The sequence below is a fragment of the Diplotaxodon limnothrissa genome, linkage group LG19 (assembly GCF_057381915.1).
Source record: "Diplotaxodon limnothrissa isolate DT_005_m linkage group LG19, D_limnothrissa_male_GT1.1, whole genome shotgun sequence".
NCBI lineage: Eukaryota > Metazoa > Chordata > Actinopteri > Cichliformes > Cichlidae > Diplotaxodon > Diplotaxodon limnothrissa.
Genome location: NC_140614.1, coordinates 20,960,519 through 20,974,583, shown reverse-complemented (window position 1 = coordinate 20,974,583; position 14,065 = coordinate 20,960,519). Strand labels below are relative to the sequence as shown.

Sequence of the window (14,065 nt, the reverse complement as noted above, 5' to 3'; positions counted from 1 at the left end):
AGAAAATTACATTATGAGTAACCATTTGTTTTACTGTAAATGCTGTGCAAATAAATACAATCAGAGACTGTTATTCGAATATCCTAAACTGTTGCTTTTATATAAATATTGGTAATTAAAGATGTGGTGGTTTTAGAAACACTGAGCTCATGAATCCTCGCTATTCTGACTGAGAAAGATTTGCTTTGACACAAGTCTTCAGTTGTTACTTTAGCCATTGGATCATCTGCAAACGTATCATCCTTCTCCAACCTTCTTTCTCATCTCCTCTTTCACTATATCTGTGAATCTTACCTGGTCTTCCTCTGACCCTCCTGCCTGGCAGCTCAATGTTATCTTCGGCCGGATGTATCCACTAACCCTCCTGCCAGTTATTCATTTGGCAAAGATTTAATGCTGAATTCGCTTCCCGGTGAAACCCTCACTATTTAACTGGGCTTGGGACTGACACTAGGAGTACTCTGGGTTGAGCCATAAAATAAATATATATTGGTCATGATCTCCACTAGCTTTCTATATTTATTGATTGGGTTTTCCTAATATTTTGATCATCTATTAACTCCTTCAGCCATTTTAAGCAAAAACATTTTTTTTTATCATTACTTTAAGTTTTTTAGCATCTTATTTCACAGTAAACTCTGAGTCTTTAGAGGGGTTTTTTCCTTTGATTGATTGATTTGGGATTTGTCATCTTCTTGTGGGTGTTTTCAATCTACTTTTTAGTAGACTCATTTATATCATCAGATCCACATTAACATGAACATAAGGCAAACTATGCTTACGAGAAAATCGCTGTGCTACAGCAGGCAGAAAACGAAAAAGTTGAATAAATATTACAAAAACATGACTCTAGTTTGTTAGATTTTTCAGTTTACTTTTATTTGTCTCTGTTCCCCATAAAATATTAACTGCATATATTAAGTTATTATATAAATGAAAATAATACGAAGTGTCCTGATCATATTTACAAAAAATGGTGTAAAATTGCAGTATACCTTTAACAAGCAAAGCCAGCCCCTCTGGAGTTTGGCCCTCCTGCGCCAAAACTGAAAACCAGGCTTGAAGATGGCACAACAAAACTTCCCAAAATGTCACACAGTTACTCCAAAGTTGATCAGCTGTTGACATCGCTGCTTGGTAAGTTTATTCTCTGCAGTGATTTGGCTTCATTTACATTTGCAGGAGAGCTGTTCGCTCGTTTTCAGCTGCTTATCTTCACTGCTGCTTCGCTGGTTTTAGTCGCTCAGGTCAAACAGCGTAATCAATCAGGTTTGTCGATTTACATTATTTAATGAAACAGATAATGATTCGGACATAATGTAAAATACAGCCGTCTAAAGCGCGAGAGAATGTTGCGCATGCGCATTACGGAAAGGGGAGATTACAGTATAATGTAAAAGCAGAAAAACGCATACGTTTACAATAAGGGGTTTCTCTTTTCCGCTTTTTCACGGTCTCTTCTCCATGTTTTTTCCCTTTGTTCTGCTAAATAGTTCTGATATGTCTTCAACCCTTGAGTTCCTGGCTTGTATTCAGCATTTTCAAACTTTGCGGTTTAAACGGTTTTGGTCCCATGTAATTGTTTAGAGATGTAAAACTGTGTTAACCGGAGAGTCTAACTGTTTCTGCTACTTCAGGTGCTGACTTTGGCATAAATAACTGCAGATGAGTTGGCTGTTACCAAATACGAACAGTTAATTTTGATCTCACAGAGGTTTATGCTTGGATATTATTTAAAACAATTAACGGCAACAATCCATAGCCAGATAACCTAAACCACTAAACACTGAGGCATTTTTTAATACATTTGGGCACACTGGGTGGAGAAGATCACTGAGATAATCAATCCGCAAAAGATATTATATGCAAATAAACCAAGTTGGAGGCTTTATTTAGTATAAACCACAACATTAATTTACTCTTAAGGTTTTACACCAGACAGGAGCTGAAGCACATTGCTGTTTTAAATATGGAGCACCTAAACAAATCTATGGAAATGCAGATATCAACAAATAACACTCATTTTATAAAATTCTGCTTTGTTGTTATTATTAGAAATTATGACATACTTTATGTTCTATAACTTGTAACTTGTGCTTTAACAGCTTAATTTCCTCTTTTGTTTTCCACTCAAATAGCAATTGCCCCTGCAGAGGTTATCTAATGCATCCAATCCTGCAACCTGGAAGATTTTTACTCAGAAATACGTGCCACACGGTAAGTGTTTAAGCACTAAATTAAAGCCTACATAAAGTTGCTTCAGTTTTACATGCTGCAGTTTTTCTTGTTGCACTACTTGCAGGTCAGAAAGAAAAATGTAGGCCTACTCTACTTTTGTTTTCAAGGTGTGGTCCAAGCATTACGTTAGTGTTGCCAAGATGATGCGGGCAGTGTGTGTTGATGTACCCGGAGGACCGGAGAATTTGCTGCTGCAGTCTGTTCCCAGACCTAATCCCAAAGCAGGAGAAGTCCTGATTAAAGTTCATGCAGCTGCCCTCAACAGAGCAGACCTGTTACAGGTAGATTATTATTGTAGCCAAAAGAGCATAACACAGTGCTATTATCTCCTGTAAATCTCATAACCTGCTTTCAGTCTTCTTTGACTCACTGTATTCTGAATTATATCTAAATTTGCATAAAACAGGCCTGAAAATAATTATCTTGTGTTTTCCACAGAGACGAGGCCTGTACCCTCCTCCTGCTGGTGAGAGTGACATCATAGGCCTGGAGGTAGCTGGTACTATCCACACCCTGGGTCCAGGGGTGAAAAAGCAATGGAAACCAGATGACCGGGTCATGGCTTTGCTCTGTGGAGGAGGATATGCAGAATATGTTTCTGTGCCCGAGGAGCTTCTCATGCCCGTTCCCTCTAATCTCACAATGTGTCAGGCTGCTGCAATCCCAGAGGCCTGGCTCACTGCTTTCCAACTGCTGGATTTTGTTGGTATAGCAAACATTTCTGTGTCTCTTTGTTTTTCTTCATATTCATATGTTTTTTGGATAAAGATTAGACAACTGAGTTATTAAATGAGTCACATTTATTTCTATTTGACTTTTTTTAATTAACAAGAGGCCAAAGTCAGATTTGGTTCAAATTCTATACTTGCCATCGGTCTTCTCTGCTCCAGCTCAGGTGAAAGAGGGTGAGGTGGTGCTGGTTCACGCTGGAGGCAGCGGAGTCGGAACAGCGGCCGTTCAGCTTGTTCGTCTGTTTCGGGGTGTGCCGGTTGTCACTGCCGGGAGCCCAGAAAAATTGAAGCTGGCTGAGAAACTGGGCGCTGTAGTTGGATTCAACTACAAAGAGGAGAGCTTTGCACAGGGAGTGCATGACTTCACTGGAGGTGAATTATGGAAATCAACGTGCATTTAATTTTGCTGCAGGCGACGGTGCAGTGTCTCTGCTGATAATTCCTAATGATAGCATTGTTTTTGCATACTTCAGATTGCTATCAAATGTTTTGTCTTTGTTTCACAGGCATTATATTAGAGTTAAATGTTTCCAACCACTGTAGCAATCAGAGCTTAATGCTACATAGCTCTTCTGTAGCTTTCTAATAAATGCACATCAAAGAGCTTTGGTAACCAACTCCAAAAAAATCCTCCGTCAATACTTAAGAACCAAGTCAAAACACATGATTTCATTTTCAAGGATAAAAGAAAAATTAGTTGTTTTGTCATTTTAGTTCAAAAAATTTTTTTATTCAATCTGTCACAGTGTATTTGTTTAGAAGAGGGGTCAAGCATAAGACCGGGGGGGAGAATCGGCCTGCCAAAGAGTCCAATCAGGCCCACTGGAAAATGTAAAGGAGGGCATAAAGATTGGAGTTCTCGGTGTATTTTGATTACATTTACAACTTTTCCTACTGATACAAACCTCCCACATGGTCATTCATACTGCACTAATGTAGTAAAGTAGCATTAAAAACAGCGGAAGGATAGAATAGTTCCTGTATTTTCACTCTCCACTGCAGAAATGTAGTCTTCATTGGTCTTGTTTAGCCTAGCTAACCTACACCACAAAACACTGAAATAATTTTGAATATATTTGAACACAATGGGTGGAAAAGGTCACCGAAATAATAAATCTGCATAAGAGGATATGATATGCAAATAAACTGAGTTAAAGGCTTTATTCAGTATAGACCACAGCATTAGTTTACTCCTAAACTTTCACACTAAACATGCAGTCAAAGTGGGCTGTGGTGGGCCATGATGTAAAATAAGATTAGCATCTCTGGTTTGGAGCTATTTTGAATCAAGAACGTGATTGTATTGGAGAAGGGCAGTTACCTGTAATTGTAAAATCTCTAATTTCACAGGCAAGGGAGCAAATGTGATCCTTGATTGCATTGGTGGGCGCAACTGGGAGTCAAATGTGAGCTCTTTGGCCATCGATGGCAGGTGGGTGCTGTACGGCACCATGGGAGGGAGGGCGGTAGAGGGAGATCTGCTGGGCAAACTGCTGTCCAAGCGAGGCCACTTGCTCACTAGTCTCCTCCGCTCTCGCAGCCTGCAGGTAAGAATTGAAAACAGAAGTGACACAACAGCTGTGTTTCGTCATCTCTGCGCTGACTCATGTCAGTGTCGCTTTCCTCTCCTGGGTCTGGTTTGCCAAAATGAGGCAACTTGCTTGGGTTACTTTTCAGACATCTCTTGTAATATATATGTTTGCAACTGGACCTGATATGTACTTTGCATTTTCCTTTCACAGTACAAAGCTGACCTGGTGAAAGCTTTTACAGGCAGGGTGTTGCCATATTTCTCAGACCAGCCTGCCACCCTGAGGCCAGTGATTGACCGCACATTTAGCCTGGATGACATTGCAGAGGCTCATAAGCACATGGAAGCTAACAGAAACATGGGGAAGATTGTCATCAATGTGATTCCACAGATTGAGCAAACACAGTGATGAATTCATACTGTAATAGAAACGCACTGGCTTTGAAATTTCCCAAAATACTGAAACCCACTGTCATTGTAAAACTTTTCTTTTGTTAGGAATATTCATAATTTACTAATAAAATAGACCAAATCACTGTTTTTCATTTTCTGTTCTAGTATTGTTACGATTACGTCCCGTGTTACTGTTCTTTTTCTATCCCCTATTCATTGAGGTGAGTTTTCTCCTGTGGTGGTATTACTCACAATTTTCTACTAGCAGCATAGAAATGACAGAAATGTGCATTTCAATGCATGATCAATGTTTACAATAGTTAACTAAAAAGCTAATTTGGGAAAAAAGGAAAACTAACTCACAAAACTAGAAATACATAGATAGTAAATGTTATAAGTTTTAATCTTTGGCAGTTTAGATACTTTTTTTTTTTTATCACAGCCTGCCTGATTAAATTTTGTTGCATTTGCTTATTGAGACTTGGGATGTCTGTCTACATGATTGTGAGTCAGCTGACATTTGTACTGTAACAATACCTGTTTTGATTTTCCTAAATTTCGCCCCTGATAATAATCCTCAGAGGTCACCACAGCAGATCATCTCCCTTCATCTCACCCTATCTATTCTCATCTGCCACACCAACCCTCTGCATATCCTCCCACAGTACATCCACGTACCTCCTCTGTGGTCTTCCACTTTTTCTCCTTTTTAATCCTCGTCTCTCCAGGGCATATCGCCACCTTTCTTAACTCTTCTTCATCTGCTCCCTACTTTCACTAAAGATCACAATGTTGTTTGCAAACATTATATACTCCATGAAGATTCCTGGCTGACCTCATCAGATCACAGATCCAAACTAGAAGGGGTGAGATGTTTCTTGATGCAATCCCACGCCCACTTTCAACACATCTATCACTACTACCTCAGTGTTATCATACATTCCGTGCACCACCCTCACACACTTCTCTACCTCGCTATAATTATAAGAATAAAACGTCATTTGAAACTGTATTGGAAAGAAAAAAATCGAATAAATAATAAATAAATAAATAAAAATAAATAGAAAATAGCAAACTATAATAACTGTCAAGGACTTCAAATTTTATGTGAGCTGAATCTTATATTAATAAATTTAAAAAAAAATCGGAAAGGATTTAGAGACGACTCTCTAGACGATGCTGATTGGTTGTGTACTTGTTTAAATAAAGTTCTTTAAATTGAAAAAAAAATTTTCTCAAACTTCCGGCTTCTGTGTTGCGGCTCCTTTCACAACTTCCCTCCAGGTCCCGAGGAGGCAAAGTTAACATAAAAAGGTCGTGTAACTGAGTTATTTTAATGAATAAATATTAAATTAGTCAACGGACAACATTCGGACTCTATGATTCGACGGAAAACAGAGAATATCTTTATTTATCTGGTAAGTAAGAGTGAGCATGTTCCTCAAGCCGCCCTGCTAAACGTATCTGCGTCAGCTAGCAGTCTGAACCCGCAGGTGTTCACGTGAAATAAAGCAAAACAAGTTGAATGTAAGAGCTAAACTAATGTTTTTATGAGTGAGCTGTAGTTATGCAGCCAGTCGTGTTAAAAGCTGATTCATGTGAATGAATTGTTGACTTATAATCGGTCAAACATCTCTCATGAATATCAAGCCATTTTGAACCAGAAGTAACATTTCTGTCACAAGTTAGAAGCTGCAGTCAGTGTTTGGGTAAAGTGCCGCCTATGTCCTTTATTTATCAAGGTAACAAGTTTTGTTGACGTTACAAATGTCAAATTCAAGACAAATTTAGCCAGTAGGGTAGCAGAATTTGCCACAACTATAACATAACAGCTCTACAACATGTAAGTTAAGGAGTGCTGAAATGCATTTGTTGTTCTTGAAAGAGACTGGCTGACCTTTTTAAGTGAAAAGGTAAATGTGAAGGAGTATGATGTCCTTTTAAGGAAAACAAACATCCCCAGCAAATAGGCCTATTTAGGTTTATTAGCAATAAACAAGAGTTGTAAACCAGTGTAATTACACGTGTTAAAGCACTTTACCTAACTGCTGGTATGAGGAACTTTTGTATTTAAACTTGATCCTACTTTCTGTTTTGAGCTTTATTTGGATATATGACTGTATGTGGGATTTGCATGTAGGATTATCCCAGAGAACCCCAGCTTTCACCCACAGTCCAAAGACGTGCAGGTTAGGCTAAATTAGGTTAATTGTACAAATGTGTGCAAGTAATGCGCCTACTTCAATGCAGATTAATGATATACTGAATGATGTCCTTGGTGAGCGTGCTGTCCATCAGAACTTCCAGATATGTTCTTTTTTCCCCTCAAACTTCTTTATTTCAACTAAACTTTTGAGCCCTTGAAGTTACTTTCCTGATCTGTCTGCATTGTGCCTGTCAGAAAAGGGTGGAATTGTTTACATTTTTTATGTCACAGAAAACACATCCTGAAACATGGAGGATCCAAACAGACCACAGAGGAAAATGTCAACAGCAGGAGAGAGTTTGTACAAGTTGCTGGGAGTGGAGAAGGGAGCGTCTCCTGACGAATTGAAAAGAGCCTACAGGTGTGACTATCTCTTTCAGTTCTGAGCTACAAGAACTAATAAATAAAATGTTACTCTCGCTTGTTAATTGTGCTGTTCTTACAATAGCACAATTAACTAGTGAGAGTAACATCATTGTTTCAGAGATTTATGGCGACATTAGTGAAATCTTAGGCTACATCCACACTAGACCGGATAGATTTGAAAACTGCATTTTCGTTTGAAAACGCTCCGTGTCTCTTCTAGCATATTTAGTAATTTTCACAGAGTTGTGCATCCACATTGAAACGGCCGAAAACGCTTACGTTCCAGTACTGTGCATGCGTGAAACGCAAGAAGATTTGACCTGCCTCATTTCTTTCTGCCGCTTTGAAACGTCGCAGCAAAATTTCAAAGAAAAGCACCGACTTTTTTAAACCCTCACTTGTTTGTATATGTTTTAATTTCTCTTTTGACCAGGAAAATGGCATTAAGGTATCACCCTGATAAGAACCCAGACAACCCCGAAGCAGCTGAGAAGTTCAAGGAGATCAATAATGCCCACTCCATCCTCACTGATCTGGACAAGCGTGGTATCTACGACCAATATGGATCCATGGGCCTCTCGGTGGCCGAGCAGTTTGGGGAGGAGGGAGTCAAATATTACTTTCTCATGTCCAAGTGCTGGTTCAAGGTGAGAGGCAAGGGGATGTAGTTTTAAAGGTGAAAACAGAACATGAAGTTGTTTGTTCTGGTAGTAGGTGAATTATGCAGAAATTTAAATGCCAAAATGTGACCAGAGCATGCTGCAAAGTGTCCAAAAACTCTCCTAATACTCACATTGGTTTTCTTTTAGACCCTGTTTGTGTGCTGCACTATTTTCACCTGCTGCTGCTGTTGCCTCTGCTGCTGTTGCTGCTGCGGAAAGTGCAAACCACAAGATGAAGAGGACAATTTCGTCTACATGGACCCTGAGGACCTGGAGGCTCAGATTAGAGAACAAGATGCAGGTGAGGAACTGTTTTATATTCACTTAAGAATGTATACAGTTGAGCAAGGCAGCAGCTTGCATAGAAACAAAGAGCTGGAGTTGGAAACCCAAATGGTGTAGTGTCCAGTTTCTGATTGTCAGCATTTTTAAGATGAAAATGTTTCCTCTAGAAATCTAGGATTAATGATATGGAAATATTATTTTTCACAGCTTAATCTGCCTTTTTTTCACAGATATAGTTAATTATGTGTTTTCCTGTGGAAAGTCTGCACAGGAAGGCGTTAACTGGGTTCTCTTAGATACAGTCGACAGCCTCTTGAAGTGTTTACTGCCCAGTTTTGCTGTACTGATAACACGGGTGTTACTTTATGCTGAGCAGTTGTAACCCTGCCGGTAATCTTGATCTTAACTGTGCATGTGCAGTAAATCCAGCAGGAAGTTAACTTTGCCAAGAAGGGGGGTACATCTTCATTCAGTATAGGGCATGTTTAGAAAATGATAGTCTATAAAACATCTCAGATGAACAACAGCTGATGACATATTACACTGCCATTGTTTCTTTAATATACACTAAGCTAAAATGCAGAAGCAGTGTGTGGGTAAACGAAGTACACCCCATGACTCAGTAGCTTGAAGAACCACGGATGGATGGATGACTTCATCAGTGTTTCACAGGGATGCAGGGACTTTGGCCCACTCTTCTTTATAACGTTGCTTTGGTTCATTGAAGTGGAGGCATTTGTTTATGCACAGCTCTCTTAAGGTCCCACCGCAGCATTTTAATCGTGACTTTGGGTGTCCCATTGCAACTCGTTGATTTGTTTCTTTTCAGTGGGGTGTGTGGGGGTATTTACCAAAGCACAGCTCTGAGCATGTTAACTGGGTTGTGGTCTGAACTTTTACTGGGCCTCTGCAGCACTTTTTCTCTCTTTTTTTTTTTTTTTTTTAAGCTGGTGTGTATTTGCTGCTGTGCTTGCGATCATTGTCCAATTTCATTACCTAATTTGGGCCAAACTTTTAGCTGTCAGACACATGGCCTAACAGTTGACTCTAGAATAATTTGCTATACAAAGGAGTTCATGTTTGACTCAATGGCTGCAAAACGAGCCTAGATCATCACCCCTTCAAGGTTTTGTTCAGATGCAACTTTCCAAACCTAAACCATACTGTCACTTTTAATTTTTTTTTCTTTATTAAACAAGCCATACTTGTTTGGTCTGTTTTTAATTGTTTTCTCTCGAACTTTAACATTTAACATGATAACTGTAGCCTAAAGAATCTCAGATACAGACCTCTTGGAGTTTTTTTTCGTTTTTCTGATCTCTGGGTAAATTTGCTAGGAAGATTGGCAGCTGTCTTGAATGCTTTCGACTTGTGAATAATCTTTCTCATTGCAGAATGATGGACTTTACATTTTTATCGAAATAGCCTTAATATCCCCCCACCTCCATCTAATTTTAAGACGTGCTAAATGGCAAAATATTTTTTACTTTTATCCTCATGAAACCTGCGCGTCGAGTGGAAATTAATGAAATGTCACTCTAATCCATTACATCTTGCCCTGATCTTGATCCGTGTAACTGGTGATACTTCACCTCTAAACTCTGTCGTCTTTGTACATTTCAAGCCGAGACCAAAGCAGGTGAAGAGATGTCGTTAAGAAGCTGTGTGTTGAATTTTGTTTTACAGCAGACCATCCCGTAATAGTTATTCAGCCGAACTCTAGCGATGCTGCTAGCCATTCAGGTAAGGTGTTATTCCGTCTTCAGGTAACGTTCACCTGTTGTCAGCTTCCTGCTGCTCTGCGCTGCTTGACTCGCCTGCTAGATTTTACAGCAGTGATTCACTGTGGAAGATTTTTTTTTTTTGTCCATGTATTAAATCCTTAATGTGAAGGACGCATGGGAAATCCAAAGCTTTTGTTGTTGTTTTTTTGTTGTTGTGTTTTTTTTTGTTTTTTTTTAAAAGTGATTTATGTCCCTTATCACATACCGAGGACTTTTTGATGATGTGCTGTGTTTGGTTTTTCTCCAAACGTGGTCCTGCGGATTGTGGACAGATGTCTCCACTTTGGTCTCATCTGTCTAGTGGACATTGTTCCAGATGTTTTGTGGTTTGTTCAGATGCGATTTTGCAAACCCAATAGCCCCCCCCCCCAGTCTAATTTTCAGACGTGCTAAAGGGGAGATCGTTTTTGTTTTACTCTGACAAAACCTGCATGTAGAGTCGTATTAATGAAAATCACTAATGCTGATTCTGTTGCCTAACAAAATGTCACTCTAATCCTTTAAATTCTGCCCTGATCTTGATCTCTGTAATTGATGATCCTTTGACACCCCCCCCCCCCCCCCCCCCCCCCCCCCCCCAAACCCCTGAATGCTTGTTACGCTGTTAATTGCAATCGAAGCTGTAAGTTTGTTCGTATACTTTAAACACTGCTTCTGCATTCTGGCTTATTTCTGTTAAATAAATAATGACACATGTCATAGGTCAAGTGAGGTTATATTTCTGTCATTTTAAGACTTGCTGAAGGTCAGATTACTGTTATTCTAATACATGAGACTTGCATGTAGAGTGGCAGTTATTAAATTCGCTGGTGCTGTTGCCTAATAAAATGTCATGCTAATCCTTTAAATTCTGCGCTGATCTTGATCTCTGTATTCTCTCGTCTTTGTACATTTCAAGCCGAGACAAAAGCAAGCGAGGAGATGTTGTTAAGAAGCCGTGTTGATTTACCCAGTGTTGAATTTTGTTTTACAGCAGACCATCCCGTAATAGTTATTCAGCCGAACTCTAGCAATGCCGCTATGCATTCAGGTAAGGTGTTATTCCTCCTCCAAATACATTCACCTGTTGCCGGCTTCCTGCTGCTCTGTGCTGCTTAACTTGCTGCTAGATCTTGCAGCAAAGAATTGATTTAAAGGTTTTTGTGCTGCTTATGTTTTCTGTTGTTGTTGTTAATGAGAAAAGCTTCATTAAGTGTTTTTCAGTGTTTCTATCTTAAAGGATTTTGGAAGGATGTTTGTTTTGTTTTTATGGCGTTATACTATTTATATGGTTTATTCCCTGCTATAAAAGATCATGGCTCAAACTGTAATAGTAGCGGTTTTCTTTTTAAGCTCTTTGGGTTTTATTTAATAATGGTTATAGAAATTTAGACTGTAAGTGTTGTCCATTTCCCACATTATATAAAAAAAAAAAAAAGGACACAGAACAGAGTCATCAAAGTCTCCTTTTGCATGTATGAGCAGATTGCACAGATTGATCTTGACACATAATAATTCGTACAGATTTATAGTTCTGGAGTTTTGGCTGAAAGATTTGTACAAATATGGAGTGACATGAAATTTGGTACCGATAGTGTTCACTTAACTTGTTTTCTGGGGCCATCATCTGGTCAAATACTTTGCTTTTGTGCGCTAACATGCTAAACTAAGGCAGTGAACCCAGGCAGTAATATTATTTATGTATTTATTTTTAAATGACGAGACGTACTTTCCTTCATGTTTCATTTTCTGTGAGACGTAAGTGGTTTTGATAGCTTGTCTGATTTAAGAACACTCCCACACCACACACCTGTTCATCACCTGTTCTCGTTACCTTCTGCAGGGGAGAACACACCGATTGTGATTCAGACTCACGCAGCCAAGGGGGGCTCAGGACCTGGAGAATGAACGACTGTATCAAACACTGAAGTGCAGAAAATGTTTTCATCTCAGAGATTTGTTTGTTTACATGAGTCAAACTGCAATTTATTTGATTGTGCCATAGTTATTTTTTTTAAAATGTGCTTTTTCTTTGATCCAGTCTTGTATTTATTCTTTTAAAATGTTAAATTTCTGAATTTGGGGCGGAGACTAATAACAAAGCCATGCAGATCAAAGCCTCTGAGCTCGGGGATAATTATTTTTTTCCTGCGCACTTTAAACTCACACATTCATATTGAATGTTTGGAATATTCTGAAGCTGCCATGATCAGAGCACGTTTTGGCCCAAGATTCAGAAATTTTCAGATTTTTATTTTTAATATGCCGATTCAGGGGTTTCTGTGGAAGCTTGCTTCCAGCACTGGAAAGGGGGAAAAAAAAAAAAGCCAAGCGTAAATCAGAATTTTGGTGTCAGATCTCAAAATTTCGACTCAATGACTCAGGATCTCAAGTCGAGTCTCACTTAAAGTTTCACCTAATCAGACGTGTGAGCCGGCAAGTGGAAATTTTGAGATGGTGACTTGAAATTTTGACTTAACTTTGCCTCGCAGTTTAAAAAAACAAAACAAAACAAAAAACGCTTGTTCGGTCGCACTGCACATAGAAACAGACTCTATGTTAAACGGTTTACTGATGTGGCCACAGATCACACACAGATTTATCAAACAAAGGTTTAGTTTTAAAATTTTAGCGCTGCCTTATGTGACACATTCAGTTGCCAGCTTGTAAATGACTCTTTGAAGTTTAGTCTTGTGATGCTTGCAGAGATTTTAAGGAATTACTAAATCGCCTAATTCTGAGAGTTGGATGAAGACTGTTGATCACATTTGTGTTTGTCCACTTGAAATCTGTAAATGGATCAAATACCCCCCAAAATGATTTGAGTCTTCCTATAAATGCCATAATTGTAAAACCAGATTTATATACCTGCTTTTAATTAACACAAAAAGATTGGATTTACTTCAATGGTACGTTTAGAAATTAGTCTAAACGCACCATTGAGTTACATTTGGCACACCCCTTTAGGGCGAGTGCAGCAATGTGTAGAAACCAAAGAAATCACACGGAGGCTTCTGCTGTAGCGCCCTCTTTGTGTGTGATTTCACCTAACAACAACCAGCAAGCCCCAGGAACCACTCGCCGACCAGCTGGGGGAGCACACCTTTTTCCAAGCCGCCTCCTCCCTCACTACCTGAAGCAAAGAACCGGCTGGACCAGTGGACCACTGTTTATTCTGTTTGTGCAAAGATTAAACAAAAGACATGTTTTGGACATGTTGATTGATGTTTCCACTTGTGATGTTTTCAACCTTTATGCTTAAGTCCCTTTGGCTCCTGCTCAAGCTTACTTAATTATACACACAGGCACAGTGACAATAATCTGTTTTAACTCCTGGAAAGTGAGCCAGTGTTTCAGAAGAGGTACAGTTGGTCATTTTTGTCATTGCACATAAGTAAAAAAATATGCAGGGAGGTGAATAGAGTTGTGTGAATTTTTCTACACTTGACACTAAAACCATCGTTTGTTTCTTTAGAAAATAAGATCGCAGCTTTCTGATTTATTGCCATTTTGACTTTTTTGTGTATGTCGTGATTGTCTTGTAAAGTCAGAGATGTATATTTATGATTAGAGGATTTATTACAAATTGAGTATTAAGGTAAAGATTCTTTTGTTTAAATGATATTTTTCTATTTTCTCTCGGGGTAAAAATGTTGAGGTTGTGCTTCATTTTGATTTCATTTTATACAAATCTGGCTATAATAATAATAATTTGGATGCTGATTTTCTGACGATCCTTGACTGCGGTGTATTTAAAAGCCTGCTTGTATACTTTTGTATGCCAATGATTATACTTGACGCAAAAGTGCCTGAATGCAGTTTTTGAATAATTTTACAGAAGTGTATTTTATGTCATTATCTAAACATTTCCATGCTGAGTTTGTTCTGTC

The 14,065-nt window shown here is 38.9% G+C and overlaps 2 protein-coding genes across 4 annotated transcripts; both read left to right on the top strand.

Annotated features, from left to right (window-relative positions):
- The first annotated feature begins 1,042 nt into the window (after positions 1-1,042).
- tp53i3 (tumor protein p53 inducible protein 3) lies at positions 1,043-5,026 on the top strand. Of its 2 annotated transcripts, none has more exons than XM_085342613.1 (7): positions 1,043-1,137; positions 2,154-2,217; positions 2,346-2,519; positions 2,677-2,944; positions 3,129-3,341; positions 4,320-4,516; positions 4,712-5,026. In XM_085342613.1, exons 2-7 carry the CDS (start codon positions 2,164-2,166, stop codon positions 4,907-4,909), a joined length of 1,104 nt encoding a protein of 367 aa, XP_085198739.1. In that variant the 5' UTR covers positions 1,043-1,137; positions 2,154-2,163; the 3' UTR covers positions 4,910-5,026. The 2 variants fall into 2 exon arrangements, with proteins under 2 accessions (XP_085198739.1, XP_085198738.1); XM_085342612.1 differs by having other exon boundaries at positions 2,139-2,217.
- A 1,120-nt stretch (positions 5,027-6,146) lies between these two features.
- dnajc5gb (DnaJ (Hsp40) homolog, subfamily C, member 5 gamma b) lies at positions 6,147-13,742 on the top strand. 2 transcript variants are annotated; one of them, XM_085379179.1, is made up of 7 exons: positions 6,147-6,311; positions 7,331-7,460; positions 7,899-8,112; positions 8,275-8,428; positions 10,099-10,155; positions 11,173-11,226; positions 12,019-13,742. In XM_085379179.1, the coding sequence occupies exons 2-7, from the start codon at positions 7,348-7,350 to the stop codon at positions 12,081-12,083; spliced, it is 657 nt and encodes a 218-aa protein (XP_085235305.1). In that variant the 5' UTR covers positions 6,147-6,311; positions 7,331-7,347; the 3' UTR covers positions 12,084-13,742. The 2 variants fall into 2 exon arrangements, with proteins under 2 accessions (XP_085235305.1, XP_085235304.1); XM_085379178.1 differs by having other exon boundaries at positions 11,170-11,226.
- Positions 13,743-14,065: the final 323 nt, after the last annotated feature.

Excerpts from the sequence above, each read along its gene's own strand:
- tp53i3 (XM_085342613.1), top strand. The coding sequence starts at position 2,164 with ATGCATCCAATCCTGCAACCTGGAAGATTTTTACTCAGAAATACGTGC. Across the intron at positions 2,218-2,345 it reads TCAGAAATACGTGCCACACG|GTGTGGTCCAAGCATTACGT; the intron begins GTAAGTGTTTAA and ends TTTGTTTTCAAG. Across the intron at positions 4,517-4,711 it reads TCCGCTCTCGCAGCCTGCAG|TACAAAGCTGACCTGGTGAA; the intron begins GTAAGAATTGAA and ends TTCCTTTCACAG.
- dnajc5gb (XM_085379178.1), top strand. The coding sequence starts at position 7,348 with ATGGAGGATCCAAACAGACCACAGAGGAAAATGTCAACAGCAGGAGAG. Across the intron at positions 7,461-7,898 it reads GAATTGAAAAGAGCCTACAG|GAAAATGGCATTAAGGTATC; the intron begins GTGTGACTATCT and ends TCTTTTGACCAG. Across the intron at positions 11,227-12,018 it reads CAATGCCGCTATGCATTCAG|GGGAGAACACACCGATTGTG; the intron begins GTAAGGTGTTAT and ends TACCTTCTGCAG.